Source organism: Calonectris borealis, chromosome 10 (assembly GCF_964195595.1).
Source record: "Calonectris borealis chromosome 10, bCalBor7.hap1.2, whole genome shotgun sequence".
Lineage (NCBI taxonomy): Eukaryota > Metazoa > Chordata > Aves > Procellariiformes > Procellariidae > Calonectris > Calonectris borealis.
In genome coordinates, this window is record NC_134321.1 from 14105118 (window position 1) to 14121856 (window position 16739).

At 49.9% G+C, this 16739-nt stretch overlaps 1 protein-coding gene across 8 annotated transcripts in view; it reads right to left on the reverse strand.

Annotated features, from left to right (window-relative positions):
• Positions 1–447: 447 nt before the first annotated feature.
• NCKIPSD (NCK interacting protein with SH3 domain) overlaps positions 448–16739 on the reverse strand; it is a 54964-nt gene continuing 38672 nt past the window's right edge. For 5 of the 8 annotated variants that reach the window (XM_075158950.1, XM_075158947.1, XM_075158946.1 and 2 more), the window contains 8 exons: positions 16348–16518; positions 15085–15171; positions 13494–13632; positions 7867–7947; positions 6448–6576; positions 4445–4537; positions 2729–2901; positions 448–2154 (listed from right to left, as the gene is read on the reverse strand). In XM_075158950.1, the coding sequence (XP_075015051.1) occupies positions 1951–2154; positions 2729–2901; positions 4445–4537; positions 6448–6576; positions 7867–7947; positions 13494–13632; positions 15085–15171; positions 16348–16518 (1077 nt within the window). In that variant the 3' untranslated portion in view covers positions 448–1950. The other 3 variants (XR_012675031.1, XR_012675032.1, XM_075158951.1) reach the window with 3 other exon arrangements.

Genomic DNA, 16739 nt, shown 5'->3' on the forward strand with positions numbered 1-16739 from the left:
CCCGCATTCAAGGCAACCCCCAAAGCAGCACGCGCGGGGCTGAGGTTTGGGAACAGACATCCACAGCCAAAGCGTGATTCATTAGCACTCGATACAGACCGTTAAACCCTCGCCATGGGGCTTGCTGCCTTGGCAGCTCTGCTGGGAGCCAGCTGAGGCTGCGCGAACTGCTGAGTCTGGCTCTGCCAAACCCTTAGTCTGGAGCAGCAATGCTGGGCAGGCCCACAGGGGTGATGGCTGTGCCCCTTGCAGGGACTGCTGCCCTCCATCACTCCTCATCTGCCAGCAACGTAGTAGAAAAATGCAATGCAAGAAGCTGAGCGTGGGAAAACTTCTGCATTGATCCCATTCAAGGGCCAGCACCCAGTGCTTTGCCCTAGCAGGCAGCAGGCACCTGAGCTGCCCCCACCCCTTCGGGCCCCCACAACAGGACAGGGCAGACAGGGCTATGTTCACAGAAGTCCAGTTTAAGACATTTTTATTCCTCCGCATGTTACACTTAGTGTTTAAGAAAATACAGGATCCCTTTTGACATTCATACATTTTTACAGGGGGAAAAATAGGTTTCTCTACGAGGGTGGTTATTAAGCTTTGGGTGTTCCCAGGCTGACTTCAGGGGGTCAGGGTCCTCGCCCCCCTTGGCTGCCAGGCCAACCCCCTCTGTTCCTGAGCATCACTGCCCCAGTGCCCAGAGTCCAGGCCTGCAGAGCAGAACTCGTGTCATCGCCTCACGCTAAAAAAAAAAAAAAAAAAAAAAAAAAAATATACAGCGCCCAGTATTTCCAGTTCCACTTTCCAATAGCTCCTACACTGGATACTACAAAGGAAGAGTTGGAGACAGGGAGTGACCAGACTGCGCACAGGAATATCTAAGAGACCCACGTTAGTGTGTGTGACTATCTGTAACAGGGAAACAGGTTAATCCCGTTTGCTAGAAACCTAGAGGAAATATAAATAAGGGTTCCCCACACTCGTGCATAGTCACAAACAGCTACTGGACACCAGGCTCACACTGCCTCCGAGCGCTGCCATGTGGAGAGGGAGGGCAGCGAGGCAGAGCTACTATGAAGCTCAAGGCAAGAAATCCACACGCTTCACGAACAGAGCGCGCCTGCCCACGTGCAGCCCCTCGGCTCGGGGCCCCGGGGCAACGCTGCGAGAGAGGTGGCAAGCGGCAGCTTTCGCATGGCAAGACACGTCTTTGTGCTGTGTCCGACCCAAAGGCTTCCTAAGGGCAGCGTCACCCACATGGCTGTTACTTCTAGGCTGCCACAGTGTGCAAGAAATTCAGATTTAAACGTCACTATAGAAAGCAGATTGAAAAAAGCAGCTGTTGGGATAAGACCTCTATGACCCTAGGTGGGCTGCTACCCAGAGGCAAAGCTGAGGGCCAGGAGGGAGTGAAAGGCTCACTAGACGAGGCGTTAGGCAGCGAGCGAGCTACCTCCCCTTGGCAGGGCTGCAGCACATTGGCACTAGCAGCAGAAAACAAAACAGATGTTACGAAAGCTTCTTCCAAGCACCAGCGGACTCCACTTGGTCACTGCGGGGAGAGAGATGCACATGGAAAAGAAGTGATACTCTAAGGCAAAGGCCTTTCGCTTCGGGACCTCGGGACACCAGCGCAGCTAAACACCCCCCCCACCCTCGCAAGCTCTCTGCCCTTCCCGCTAACACCAGCTGCCTAAACACCTCCTGCCCCAGTCTTGCAGGCAAACCACGCGCCAGCGCCCACCCCGCTCCGACTTCCCCGAGCACCAGGCCCCGGGGGCACCCCCCGCCCTTTCTGCCGCTGGCATCTCTAAAGGGCCGGTGAACGCTGTCCCAACCTTAGGCCTCGCACGGAGGGATATAAGGTACGAGCTGTACTGGAAGGGAATGGGGAGAAAGTGTCAACAAGAGACGTCGTCGATCCAAGTGGTTCAAACTCCAGTCCAAGCCAAGGGGCGGTTAGCTGGTACCGGGAGAGATTTCTGGGAACTCCTTATAAATCTCCAAGATGATCAGTTTGTCCATCTGGCACTGCTGGCCCTCCTCCTCCTCCCCCAGGATGCGCTGCAAGATGCCCTGCAGGTCAGAGAGGCGGTGCTGGTGCTGCAGATAGGGCGTAGAGCGGATGATGGCGTGCATCAGAGACAGATACTCCATCCTCAGCTGCCAAGTGGGAGGGGAGACAAAACACAGAGCACAATGAAAGATTTAAAGTGAGATAAACAAGCATGCCAGCCTCCATTACAGCATGAGCACAGGAACAGCTGCTGCTGCACCACCAGCCAGAGAGCAACTCCAGAGGCACCTGCTTTTTCTTAAGGCTCATTAGTAGCTATGGAAAGCTCTGCTTTTCCCACAGCAACCCAGTGGTGCTCTTCACCCACTCTCAAACCTGCGCACATCCCCTGCCTCTTGCAATACCAAACCAGAGAGATCCCTCTTACTTCTACTACTCACAGAGGGTCCCTGTTCCCAAAAGTCCCTGGGCAGAAGGGTGCAGACCACCAGGAGCCTGGCAGATCTTTCTTCAAACGTGCCTTTCTACTGCTGTATGCCGGGCCAGATAAATCCCCCCCTCCTCCTCAGCCCCCAAGGCTGATTTGAGCACCCAAAAATGTCGTGCCCACGCCAGGACTCCACTCTTGACTGCACCAGCAGGCCCCATGGAGGGCCAGGAGAAACACCATTGCTTTGGGACATGCTCCCTTCCCCAGTACCTATGGGTTACTGTGAGCACCTTATCTCCTGGGGAGAGATCAGCAATCTGCCGCACCAGGATGTCTATCAGGACCATCATGTCCGTGTGGTAGAAGATGCTGGCCGTATCCTTGCTGGCAAAGATGTCCTGCAGAAACTTCAGCACTGAGTGCGGCGGCTGAGGCTGATGCTTGAAGATACAAACTGGATCATCTGGGGGAGGCAGAGAGACTGTGCTAAGGCACACGCTCCCCGCTGCCCACCTCCTCCATCTTCAGGGCACTTCCCTTCACTAGACCCTACAGGCTTTGGAGAGGAGGCTGCCCCTGGCCTTGGCCAGCTGGTCCCTGCCTGTGGCTAGCTTTTGTGCTGGCAGACCTTAATGCCTTGCACAAAGCTGCATAATCAGGATGACAGCTCTGCAGGGTACCAAGCAGAGACCAAACTTATTAGCATTAGCATTAATCATTGTTTATGTTTCACCTACCATGCCAGGTGAGAGCTCATCAGCACATCGCCTCTCAGCACCTCCCCTTTTTGCTCAACAGCTACCACTTATTTTCTCCTTGGTTTATTAAGTCTGGTCCAATGACCCCTCTGAAAAACCCATCAGAGGCTGTACCAGAAACAAGCTTTCACCACAGAGACCAGGCTAGTACCATCCCAGAAGCAAGAAAAGAAACACCTCCAAGTTCAAATGAGCCATTACATCCTGTTCTCTTCCAAAACATGTCCCTGCAGACCCCAGGAGGGGCTCTGGGACGCTGCAGTCCCGCCCAGCAGTTACCAGGAAGGCAGGCAAAAGAGAAGCATCTTCATTAGGCTGTGTCCCCCCCTCTTTCTTCCCCCAGCCCCTCGCAGTAAGGTGATCCCTGCAGGGAATCTGGCAGGGAAAGGGGCAAACAAAGGCTTTGGGAGGAGGCCAGACAGAAGAGCACTGAGATGCTGGCTGCCCTCAAGCTGATGTAGTGTGGAGACAGTGATTTGCAACCCCAAAAGAGAACTAAAAGCATCTCAGGATGAGTTATTTACCAGCAAATCAACAAAATGAATCTCAGGCAGCAAAGTCCTTGTGCTCCAGAAGGTATTAGAAAGCACAATAGTGGCATGCAGCACAGGCAGAAATACCTGGCATCGCTCTTCCTGCGGAGATCTCCAGCTTTCTAGCAATCTGCTTTGCAAAAGCTCTACACGTACCAGTGGATTTCACTCTACGCCTGGAGCAGACACAAAGCTAACCCTCTGCCGGTGATTCTGAAATGGGAAGTTCCACTCTAAGCAGCATTTCGGAAGGCAAGACCTCCCGCTGGATCTGTCCCCCAGGGCAGATGATCGCCAGCACAGGCTGAGGTTTGTGTGCCAGCGCTGAGTGAGCCCTGTCTGTCCAAGGACAGAAGTGGCCCAGGACCAGCTTTCCTCCCAGACACGAGCTTGCCTACACTGCAGCCAGCCATGCCACGAGATGGGCTGATCTGACCCGGAACTACAAGGGGACCAGTTTGCATGGAAATGCCAATCCAGAGGCCCCTTGTCTCTTCCTAGATGCCACCAGCAGCACTTCATTCTTTGTGCAGCTCCATCCTCAGCAATGCAGCCTGTCACCCTCACAAACTCAGCGGGAAGCAGCACGTTCTGCCTGATCCAACAGCTCCTCAGCTTCCTGCATCCCTGACACATCCCACCCCTTAACGAGCACCGGGCTCGTCTCCCCGAGTCACCGCCCTGCCAGGCACGTAACAGTGCCGCAAACACTCACCTCCCCTGTTCAGCAGCAGCAGCAGCTTTTCTGTGAAAGTCTTGACATTCGAGTGCTTGCTTATTGTAGTCATGATCACACTGTGCTCTGGAACTAAGGAAGAAACCTGTTCAGCACATCCCTTTGTTTCCTGAAGACCACGGTAATAAAAAAAAAATAGTGGAGGGCTCCTGTATCACAGCAGTGCTCTGGGGAGTTTTGGGGAACCACAGTCGTATCAGGGCTATGAAAAGTTTCAGCCCCACAGAGTGGGTGGGCAGGGAGAGGAAAGGTGAAATAAATCTGTCAAAAACGCATGAAACACTCGGGACTTCGTGCTTTGTATGTGCATCTGATTCACATGCGGGCTCCAGTCCAGGCAGCCAAATACTGTGAAATACCTTGCAAAAGCTTTACGTTGTGAAACATTACCTCTGCTCGCAATCCTCTGAAGCCAAGGGCTCCACTCTCTAGTATCTTCATACTTCGTATCGGCAGTGCCCTGCTGGAATTTATTACCTTCTCGTAAGAAGGGACGGACAGGTCCCAGGAGCATGCCAGAAGGGAAAAGTTCTTCTTCCCAGCGCTCAGCACGGGGCTGTGCAAGGGGAGGTGCTGAAGACTTCTTCTAGGAAATGTCCCCTAGCTGCTTTGGGGGTGATTTCTTGTAATTAAAATATGTTCACCCTAGCAGGCTTTATGCACGTGTGTCAGTGTGCACGCTCAGAAGCATCCAAACAACACAGTGTGGCTATTTCTATGGCATAGGGTTGGCAACCCTATAATATTTCACAGGCTCTGAAGTGCTTTAGGATCCTTCACATTGAAAAGCATCAATATAATATGTTTTTAGGAGAGTTTTTGAACTAATGCTGCATCATTGAACTGTACGATAGATGAATCTTGCAGACAGAGGAATAAAAATTCAATCCACTAATAAGCAACCCAAACATCATTTAACATGTTCGTAGCATCAGAGAAAAGTCACTGCTCTCGGCTACACCCTAGGTGGGCAATAATCCCCCAGAAACACGCTGCCTGTCATGCATTATTGCCTAATTACTGCAGCCAGAAAGTATATGGGCAACTGTGAGAAGGGGTAACAAATGAAAGCAGCAGAGACCATACTTAATCAGTCTCTGCGCAATCAACTTTCACATGAAATTAGAAACTTTCACATAAATTTTAATGAAGCACAACTCAAAATAACAGGTAAATTACTGGACACATCCTTGCTGCTTTATCCTTCCCCCTCTCCACGAAGCCAAGGATAAAGCCATGAAGCAGAACAAGAGGAAGTCATTAACTAAAGACAATTGGAGCAACAGGAGATTTTGGATTAAGAAGTGGCCTCTCTTAGCAGGACCTGGAACTACTCTCCAATCTTCCAAGAACAGGCTTCAAAACTCGCAGGCAGCGAGAGGGCAAATGCCCTTCCCTAGGGCCCAGATGTGTCGTCTGTTCTCACGGAGCTCAGCAGGGGAGGGAGGACAGAGAACGAGGGCACTCGGGAGCGAGCACAGCTCAGGCCAACATTGAAGAGCCTGGCCCCAACACACGGGCTTTGAATGAACTTCAGGAAGGTGCAGCTGGGTAAGCAGAAGGTTTGTCAAGACCTACAGAAGGCAGAGGGCTTTCTTTCTGGACTGGCACCGAGAAATGCCTGCTGAAGCATTTTCTCTGCCAAATCAGCTGTGCCTACGAGTTAACCCCACTCGTGTTCTGCAAGTGCAGCCCAGCAACTGCTTTGATCCAGGCAGTGTGGAAGTACAGAGAGAAATCTGCTGGGCTTCACACAGCTGCTGTGCCCCAGAGGGTCAGTTGGTTGGGCAGGGGCTCTCAGACTGTTTTTTCCTCTAGGGTTTGGCACAATGTTTAAACACAGCGTACTGCCAGAGGCTAGGGGAGCTGGAGAGGTTATCAGAGCCCCTGAAGTTCCAGTGAGATTCTCCCTCCCCATTCTTCACGTCCTCACTCCTCCAGACCACTGAAATCCTGCCAAGGCAGAGCAGCACCAAACCGACCTGGAATGTGGAGATTGAAGGCCAGAAGGACGTTGACAAATAAGTCAGGCAGCTGGTCGGTGGTGTCCGAGGGCAGCCCATCCTCAATCACATCCAGCAGGAACTGCACGAACTGAGAGTTGAGATGTTCTACACAAGGAGAAAGAAGGGCATTTACAGCACAGTGAAAATAAACCGAGCAACAAGGGACAACACAAGCCACTTCTCTGTGCTTTTATGCTTAAAAACCATTAGTGGAGTGTCAGTGTCAGTCTCCAGGGAATTAACAACCCTGCAAGACAGACCACTGAAGTGTCTCTGTGCGAGAGACAAGCGGCTCAGAGAACTATCCACACTGCAGGGGAACGCTGAAAGTTGGTCCCCCACTGGCAATTTTTTTGGAGCAAATAAAACACCAATTCCTGCCCTAGTTGTTCCAGCACCACTGCTGCCAATGAAGGCTTCAGGTAGGAAGAGATTTGTATTCTTGACCACTGGTTTAATCCATGTATTTAAAAAAAAGTAATCATCCAGATCATTAGTAATAACCCATTTTTCAATTTAGCTATTAGGAAAGCTCAGGAGCTCATGCAAATAAGTCCACCTGCTCAAAATAATTGCCAGGGTTACAGGAGGAGAGAAAAGCAGGAGGTGTGGAGGCTCGTTCCACAGTCTCTACTGCACTGGCTTAAATCTTGTATATGTTTACCAAGGTGTTAAGGTGAAGCTGCTGCGAGATGCTTATAACAATTTCTACTGCATTTCTAGGAAAACTGAGCCCAGACTTTTCCAAATACGGGGAACACAACATGGCCAGAGGAACAAGCAGGCAGGCAGTGCTTTCTGGCTGAAGGTTGGAATGAAAGTACAAAGGATAAAACAGGCAGGTCTGGCACGTTTACACTTCCCTATTGACTGCAATACCCTTAATCATCTCCGCCTTCCCTAAGAGCTTAAAATACACAGGGCTGCACCGTCCCATTAGAAAGGAGTCCAGGAAGAGGCCACATTATGCAGCTGACAGCTTTAGTGGGCGTTCATGGAGCGATCTGGGCTCTCAGCCTCATCAGCAGACAGAATGTCTCCGAAGCAAGTAAGAGGTGCACACTTTCACGCAGAGGCAGAGGTAAAACAAAACGCTGCTTAGTCACAGTGATGGGTAAATCCACCTCTTCTGCAGCTTGGCATCAGTCCTCCACTGCTCTGCCTCAGATTTGTGCTGCTCTCTGGAAATCTGGCATCTCAGCCCAGTGTTTCAGCAGCCAGGCTCTATTGAAAAAGAGCAGACCCTACTCTTGCCCTGCTCGTGCTGGGCTTTCCCCTAGCTGTCCCCACCTTGGCCACTAGGAAAGGTCCCTTCCTTGTGCCTACCAGCACGCCCCAGATGTCCCACCATCATGTCTGCTGTCCTACCAAGCCGTAAGCATAAGCTGCTCTTACCATAGTGATGATAGGGCAGGGGCTCCCCCATGGAGAACATCATTGCCAGCACCAGTGCAGAGTAGCACATCTTTTGATGATCTGCAAGATAAACGTCCTGCCATTAGTTCTTCTGAGGATGCGAAACACTGTTCCCCAGCTGCAGCTGGGAAGTCACATATTTAATACAGACATTTAACACTGATTAGACTGCTCCTCGTTCCTGTATTTACTGAGCTATAAGGGCGTTTTTCCCCCTGTTTAAGCACACCACACGCCTTCTGCGCCATGCGTTTCCAAAGCAATTTAAAAATAATCACAACAAGAATTCTCAATTTTTTTCCCCTCCACTTAAGAGGATCTGGGCAAACTTGATCTGAATAATTAAAAGCCTCCCCTGCACAGTCCCAGGACACATCCCATAGTTATGCAATTACTGAACCCAGAAAAAGCATCCATCTGGCCACCTTGAAACACCGCCTGTTCCAACCAACACCACCCCCGGACAGTTATGCTGCTTGTTACCATCTTTCCACTGCTCTACTTTCGCTACCTCAGCTCTGCCTGGAGGAATAAGAGGTCTCTGGGGAGACCAGATCACTGCTCATGACTCGGGCTGTGCATCTGCCCACCTCCCAGGCCACACGTCTCCAGCATTAATATGTCCCGCAGCCTGCTAGTCCAACACAATTTTCGTTGGCAGCAGCTATACATGAATACTCCACAAAACCACAGCCAGTGCCTTTCCTGAATTTTAATTAATGGACACACCTCAGTGATATTTGCAGGAAAAAAAAAAAGTCATGGAATAGGATCTATGTCATAATAAAATGTAGCCTCTGTCCAGTTCAGCAGGACCGAAGATGATAAGAAAAGGAGTATTATTTTTATAAAGTAGGTTACCACACATACTGGCTAAATAAAGTTCAGCTACATCTGCCAGAAAGAGCCTGAGGGCACTTGTTACAAGAAAACTGAGGGTGCATTTATAAAAAACTGACCAAAACTACTTTTCATTAGAGGAGAAAGTCCCTCCAGTGTATGATGCTTCTCCCAACAGTACTGTTTCCCTGGACAATACATGCTGGTTCCAGTTCCCCCTCCAACCCTTTAAGACATTTCACTTGTCTATGCACAAATTGATCCATCTCTAAGCACCTGCACCCTGCAGGTTTTACTGCACAGGCTGATGCCTTCACTGTCACCAGATATTCCTGGACTTGGCCAAAGGATTTGCAACACTTGACAGCTCTCAGATTTACTGTTAGCATGGGGAAAAGAATGCTAGAGAATCATTCCAGCCTCGTGCCCCTGGAACGTCAGCTCTGTGAGCAAAGCCTCTATAAACCTAGAACATGCAGACTTTGTCAGAACTCCACAAGATGCCTGAATTTTCAAACAGCAAATACTTCGAGTAAAAATAGATCATTTGGGGCTTAACCAGAGATACTACAGAATTAACAAGATTAAGAGTTTGTAGGAGAGCACTCTAGACCATGTGGCAGCAAAGGAAAGCTGGAAACTACTGTATACTCTTGGTAAACAAAGACTGAGGATATTCAATGACTTAATAATTCATACTTCTATAAGAAGGTCTCAGCTATAAGGGTCAGTGATGCCAAAGCTCACTGTAACAGAAAAAGAATCTGACAAACTGTTCACCACACGATTTCTTCATTCTTTCCTCCAGATTCAGGAGTTGGGTATCAGAGGCAGGATACTGCAGTAGGTAGACATAGGGACCTGCTGTTCCCATGTTCCTAATAAGGCTTTCATGAACAAAACATTTTCTCTCATCACATCAGAAGCAATGAAATAATGGTCTGAGAACCAGAAGCCAGGGAGAAACATGTGGTTGTAGCAAATATGGAGGAAGAGATTAATTAGAGATGGGAGGGGGGAAGATAGTTTTACACATCCTTGGTCCGTCTGCTATGAATTGATGTCCATTCATCTCGGTTGACAGCAGACTCCACTACTAGGTGGCAAATCTTGTCAGATTTGCCTAAGGACGACGAATCAAAGCATGCTGAAACCAGTCAGAACGCCGAACTTGGGGAAAATCTAGATTAATCCGGTGCACTCGCTCAGCACAGACTCTACAAGTTTTTGGAGTGTCCCGGCTGCAGCCAGACTCATCCAAGACTCACCATGCTGAAGAACAGAGTAATCGCCAGTCAAAGCACAGCTTTTTTTCTTCCAGAGCAGCACCAGTGGCTGCAAGAAAGTAAATAGCATTAATACAACTCTCCTGACCCAGAGGGACTCTGCTGACGACAGACTGATAAGCATCACTCAAGTGGCCGTGAAGGGCAGGAGAGATGCGGCTGTTTGCTCACCAGCCTGCAGCTCCGAAGCCTGCTGAGGTACTGGTAAGAAAGCTGCTATTATGTACGAAAGGTATTTCTCAGAGGCCTTCAAAGAGGCCTTGCTTCCAACCACTAAACACAGCAGTGCAAAATCCGGGCACTGGGAGCAGACACAACTGTCTACAACTCAAGTAAGAAGAGCCTGACAGCTGACTTGCATGTACACTGAGCCGCAACAAGGGAGAAAGTCACGATTACAGAGTGGATTAACCCTGTCTGTTTTCTTTGGAATTGTTCTGGCTAATTCTGCCCTGCTGTGGCTTATTATAAGCTCTTCTAACACTGATAGATGTACCGGCCAGCCGCAGCAGAGGGAAGTGGCTGTCCAGAAGCAATAAGACCCAAGCATCTGGCAGAAGAACTGGCCAGCAGCCAACACGCCTGCATCAGCCCCAGGGTAAAGTGCCTTCTCATCAAAGGCGCCCAGCATCCCCGCACAGAGCTTCTGCCTCGGCTGCTCTTCAGTAACAAGCCAGGAGGGATCCCACAGAGCTGCTGCAGCCAGTTCAACGCTCCCCAGTTGCTTAATGCTGGCACCGATTGCTCTGGCCCCTGCCATCCGCAGAATGGATTAGCTATTCCATGGTATGTCGCGGATCAGCTGCTATTCCCCAGTTCCTAGTACTAAAATAAGCTCAAGTCATTCTAGGATTCAAGGTCGTGTTTTCACTCAAGGTACCACTTGCCATTTGTTGGCAGGACACGGAGCAGTAAGCACCAGAATGGCAGGAGGGAACTACTAATGCCCTAAAACACCTCTGAAGGACAGACACGTTTGGGTCAAGGATGGTTACTTCTCTGCAGCCCTGCTGCAAAGGCCAAGGGGAGTGGATGCTGCACAGACGACATTTGCGCAAGCGCCTGCCGTAAGCCTAGCACAAGGAAGGTAGCATGGGATCGGGACACGGATTTGGGAGGCTCCTGTAACTAAAAGCAATCTGTCAGCAAAGGAAGAGCAGCAATTCACCCTTCAACTGCACTGCCTACAGCAAGGAGGGAAAAAACCCTCACCTTGAGACGAAGCAAGGAAGAGAAGGGACGCTGCAGAGCTGCAGGCTGGCAGTTCAGAGGACGTAGCAGAGCCACTTTTCACCCACTTCCACTGTGATGCTTTTTAGGTCCCCAAAGTAGAGCTAACACTTGCTGGGAGATAGGGCTGCTTCAACCAGATCAGCAAAGGTGAGCTGAAGTCACCTAAGCCAGAGCTCAGTGCCCCGCCACAAGCAAGAGGTTGAGTTAGCTGTGCTATGTGGGGCAACGCAGCCCCTGGAGAATGCCCTGGACAGCAACGCTGCAACAGGCAGGGAGTGACAAGGGGTCCCGCAAAAGCTCAGGACCAGCCCGCCCTACCTGCACAACGGCAGCTTGGAGAACAGAGCAGGAGACTGAAGCCTGTTTGAGCATGGTGCAGAAAACGCTCACCAGGAGACAATCTTCATGAATTAGTGACGGATGCACAATAAAGTTTATTTTTGGCAGCACAAAATCAGGAGTCATGTTGTCACAGAAGCACAGTCATAGTCCAATAACCAAGTATTATTTGCTTCTTGGGCAGTAAAACCTCAGCCTAGAGAAGAGGCTTCTCATGCATTGCCAGATGAAACACCAACAGTGTGATAAATTCACTGCATGGAACTGATAAGCAGCGGTAGCACAAAGAGAAACCGTAGCCAACACAGGCGTAATGATCTCAGTCCCCCTCCACACCACCAGTGCTTCGCCCTGCCCTGAGCTGAAACGTTATTTTTCAGGCACTCCCCACCTTTGAAATGCCTGCACCTCAAAGCATCTAAGCAAAGGCGAGTGCAAAGCCTTCTGCAACAGGCTTGATTTTCACCTCTCACACCCCTTTCCAAACACCAGATTAGCCCCGTTAGTCCTGTCCACCACACAGTCGGGTTGGCACAATCTGTGGTGGGATGCTGCGGACAGGGACATCTATAATGCACATCCAAGGTTGTCATCTTGGACGCTTACTTGGCTCACATGAAACGGATGTGACGGGCCCTGTTCTGTGCAGACTTGTCAATCCCCACACAATCTCATTGAGGCGCTTAGGGACATGGTGTAGTGGCATGGTGGTGTTGGGTTGACGGCTGGACTCGATGATCTTAGAGGTCTTTTCCAACCTTAATGATTCTATGATTCATCACCAAATTAAGTTTTTCCACAGCTCCACAACATTCACAGCAAACCAACAGGCTATGGACTGCAATCAGGGCAGCGAGGCTCCAAATACGGGGCTCCAAATATTGGGATTTGATCCACATGGTCACTCAACAGCTACTTTAATTGTTGGCTATGATGAGCAAAAAACAATGGATTTTCAATATCCCTTTAAGAGAAAATGTAGCATAGGCCACCGCCAGCGCTGGTGGCCTACAGGCTGACTTTAAAATGGGAAGCAAAGCTGTGATGGCCCAGGGCCAGGCATGCATGGGTGGCTGGAATGTAACGTCGGGGGAGTATTACTACATGTTCACCTTGTTCTTAGGTTCTCCCTCAGCATCTGCTCCTGGCTGCTGGGAGATAAAGGACACTGGGCTAAGCATGAGCTCTGGGGGACAACGCTAGCAAAATCCAACTACGCCACCACCACCGAGCTTTTGAGCACATGGAGCTCAAAGGGCAGGAAGGATTTTCCTGTTAATAGCACTGTTAATAGGGACAGGTCATCCTAAGAAAAGGGAGCAGGAGCATGAAGTAAAAGGAACGTGAGGGCAAAGCCTCGGTATGGAAAGCAAAGAGCTGGGGAAAGCAGGGCCGTGGCAATTATCCTGCAGAGGACCAGGACCGCAACTTCGTTAACAGCACTGCCATCTCCCTTGGTACAGTGGTAGAGAGAAGGTCCTTTCCTTTAACCAGCATGCATCTCATTCACCAGCAACAAACACTGCAAAGATCTGGTGTAGAGTGCTGAGAAAAACTGCCTATAAGAGGCTGCAGAGATCTTGAGATCTGCAGGTGTCTCCTGTCAACATCATGAAACAAACTGGAACAGCTCAAAATGTGCTTTAAGACATCTACAAGAAGTCATGCAGATCACTAATGGCACGTTCAAGAGCTAGAGGGCCTTGCATCATTGGACTGAAACATCCCCTCCTGTGCACTCTCCACTCACAGCTGTAATAACCTGAATAACTTTAAAAACAGACACGCTTCTCCCCAGAGCACTGGGCACATAGAGCGGTCAGGCAGTGAGGGGCCACCAGTGCTGCTGTAAATCATCTAATGGAAAGACACATCCCTGGGGACCTGGGTGCAGCAGCTCTGGCTCACCTTGTGTGTGAGTCTGCATGTCCCGGGCCAACTCCATCGGCAGCACAGAGTTTACAAGCGTTGAGATGACTGCAGCATCCAAGTTGCACATGGCTCCAAAGCACTTCAACAGCAGCAGCCGTAACGGCACCCTGTGTTCCTGCAAAAACAATTCATTAGATTGAATGATGTCCCAGATGAGGTCTTGCTCTAAGGCAGAGACACAACTGGCTAAAAGTTCCCGTTGTTGGGAAGCTACAGACCCTCCCAGGATGACGGTGAACCCAGAAGCTCTGCTAGCTTTTAACAACAGCGCAGGAGTCCTTTTATGATAACTTCACAACTGGGCTGGCTACAGGCTGTTAGCACATGCGGTCAGATGGCAGGTGGCAGCCAGAGCTCAGATCTGAAATGCTCCACTTAATATGATACAAATCAACAGCCTATACCCATCCCCAGCAAACAGAGATTTAATTTGCTGGGTAGCTAGGATTCTCCGAGCACACTGGAGTTTTGCAAACGCTGCTCTGAAGGATGTTTCCTGACAACGCAATATTTGCAAACCCTCTTCAGCATGTGATGGTTAACAAACAGGATGGGAGCAGCTCCTCCACGGTGAAGCTGTCAGGTTTGTGCTGGCAGCAGAGGGTATAACCAGAAAATTTTGGGACATGCAGGGATTCCAGCAAAGATGATGCTCAACCTGCAGCTCCCACGTAGGAGCTCTGGTGCTGGGGTAACCTTCATACTCCAGCCTCAGCCAACAACCCCAGGGTTCAGAGAGCAGGAGTGAGCCAAACCCTGGCACTGGGCATGACCAGCCAGGACAGGAGACCCAACTGCTCTCCACCTGGCCAGGCTTCCTTGAAATGCTGGTCAGAGAAGAGCAGGCAGTGAAAGCCAGCAGGCTCCATTAAGCCTGCCTTCCCACTGCTCTCAGATATGCTACAGCACCCGATGCTGAGCTCTGGGTTCAGACACACAAGTGCCAGATGAAAGCTAAGTGCCATAAGGCTTGACATGCTGTAGCTGGGGACTTAGAGACAAGATGGGGACAAGTTTCCAACCCCTGCAGAGTTCTACAACAGCAAGTTCCAGGAAGGAGAGGGCCAAAGCAACACCGCATAGGCATTGAAGGCAAAACTTCGATTTCTTCCTCTGAATACTGATTTCCTTCCTCAGTCCCAGGGCTTCTACTCACAACCTACTTTCCTAAGCAAGGCTATTTACTAATGCACAGGAGTGCATCAATTAAAAGAGGAGCAGTCACAGCCTGTCAGCTTTCCCAAGGCATCCTCGGAAATCCTTCCTCTAGACATTAGTGATGCTGATTCTGTCCCTCAATGGAGCTAATAAAAGCAGCAAGCTTTACTCTTCACAGTGCTAGCTACCACTTCAAAGTCTATAGCATCCTCTGCTCCTCCATACAGCTTGCATGCATAGCATTGACATTAGCCAACATGCAAAAGGGATGTGTTGCAACTCCATCTAGTTCACAGAACTGCCCTATCCAGCGGGAACATCTCATATATTCATCATAGCACCCCTGCTCTTTTACATCTTCATGGAAACCTCAAAAAGAAGAGAGATTTGATGCATTCTGCCACCTTACCATCTGATAATACGCTACAAGGGACAGGACGGATTCAAACTCATTCTTCTTGCACATTTTCTTGCAAACTTCTGGGTCTGCATCTGTCTGGAAGTAGGAATGAACAGGTCAGCCCAGTGGCACATCAAAGCAGTAAGGTGCCTGCTGCAGGGACCTTGAGGGAGGCCAGCTGCTTTCAGATCTCAGTAGCCCCAGCCCAACCATCTCACAAAGAAACTGAAGGCAGGGCTTCAGCTGTCACAAAGACTGCTCAAGAACCACTACCCTGCAGATTCTGCAAAGTGAATTCTTGAGAAACATCTCTGCCATACAGCATGTCTTGGGCTGAAAACATCTAAAAAAACCCATGACATGAGCAGCAGCTTGATGAGTGCATCATGCAGTTGCACACGGCAGCTCCCGCACCATTCCCACCCTGAGAAGTATTGTACATCTCCCCCCACCCCTAAACTATGAGGAAATGGTTGCACAAAATCTCCCTCTGCCTTGCCCTCCAGGCCCACAGCGAGGCGGCAGGCGATACGTTGAGTGACAAAGACACTGGCATTTATTACGCAAAAAAAAAATCTATTCTGCTTATGTCAGAACTGGAGAGGAATATGAAACGAGTGCCAGAGCAAACCCCACACCAGCACTTGTAATACAGACCATGTCACTGTGCTGAGCGGCAGCTCCCATACCATCACACTCCCTGTACATGGTCGGGATTGTACGTGCTAGCGTCAGCACTGGGACAGTATTTCCCACTGCTGCTCACTATGGGGATGCACCTCTCCTATATGCACAGAGGTGGTGAAATACTTCATGCTTGCTCACAAAAATAGCTTTGAAGCTCATTTTCAAGACAACCAAAGAGTTTTCTTTGCATTTAATGGCCTCACCCTGCAAGTGCTTCCCAGCCACAGAGGACGTTTCAAATGGATGACATTTTATATGGGCCTAGGAGTGCAACAACACCCCCAGCAAGCCTTCAGGTTTGCTGCAGGATGACAGTTTTTAGTTTTGGAGGTGAAGGTTTTTATTCTCCTGTGACAGGTAAATACCACAACTAGCATGAAGAACAGTTCTAGAACTCTTTTCAGAACAGCTTTGAACAGCTTCAGAACAGAAAGGCAGGGCTTCACATCGACAGTAAGGGATGCACAAGAAACCTATGCCCTCCGAAATAGAAGCTCCAATGGCAACATAGGAGTGAAGGAGGTCAGAAAAAAGGAACTTCACTGGGACTGTCTGCTTTGCCTATAAAGAGAGAAATTTACTCACCAGGATGCGAAGCAGCTCCTCCAGGTAACAGCAGATGACGTTCTCATCTTCATAGAGCGCCCAGCTGCGCTGCTGAGCATCATCCTTGTGCCTGGCCAGATCTGCGAAGATCACCTCCAGCCGCTGCTCGTCGTGGCAGATCTGTCCCGAGGGCAGCCCCGCACTCAGATTCTGCACGACAGCAAAACCACTGGTTAGCGGGGTCCTGACAGCTAGCTGTTGTTTGGGTGCCTGTTTCCTCTCATCTTTGTCTTGGGACTGGCAGTTGACCTCATTCAGTCAAGAGCTGGCAGCAAAAAGACAGCAAGTTTAAGACAAGTGTTATTTCAGCTCTCATATTTTTGGGGCCTCTACCCACCTCCCTTCCTTGCACATCCAATGCAGTGAATGAA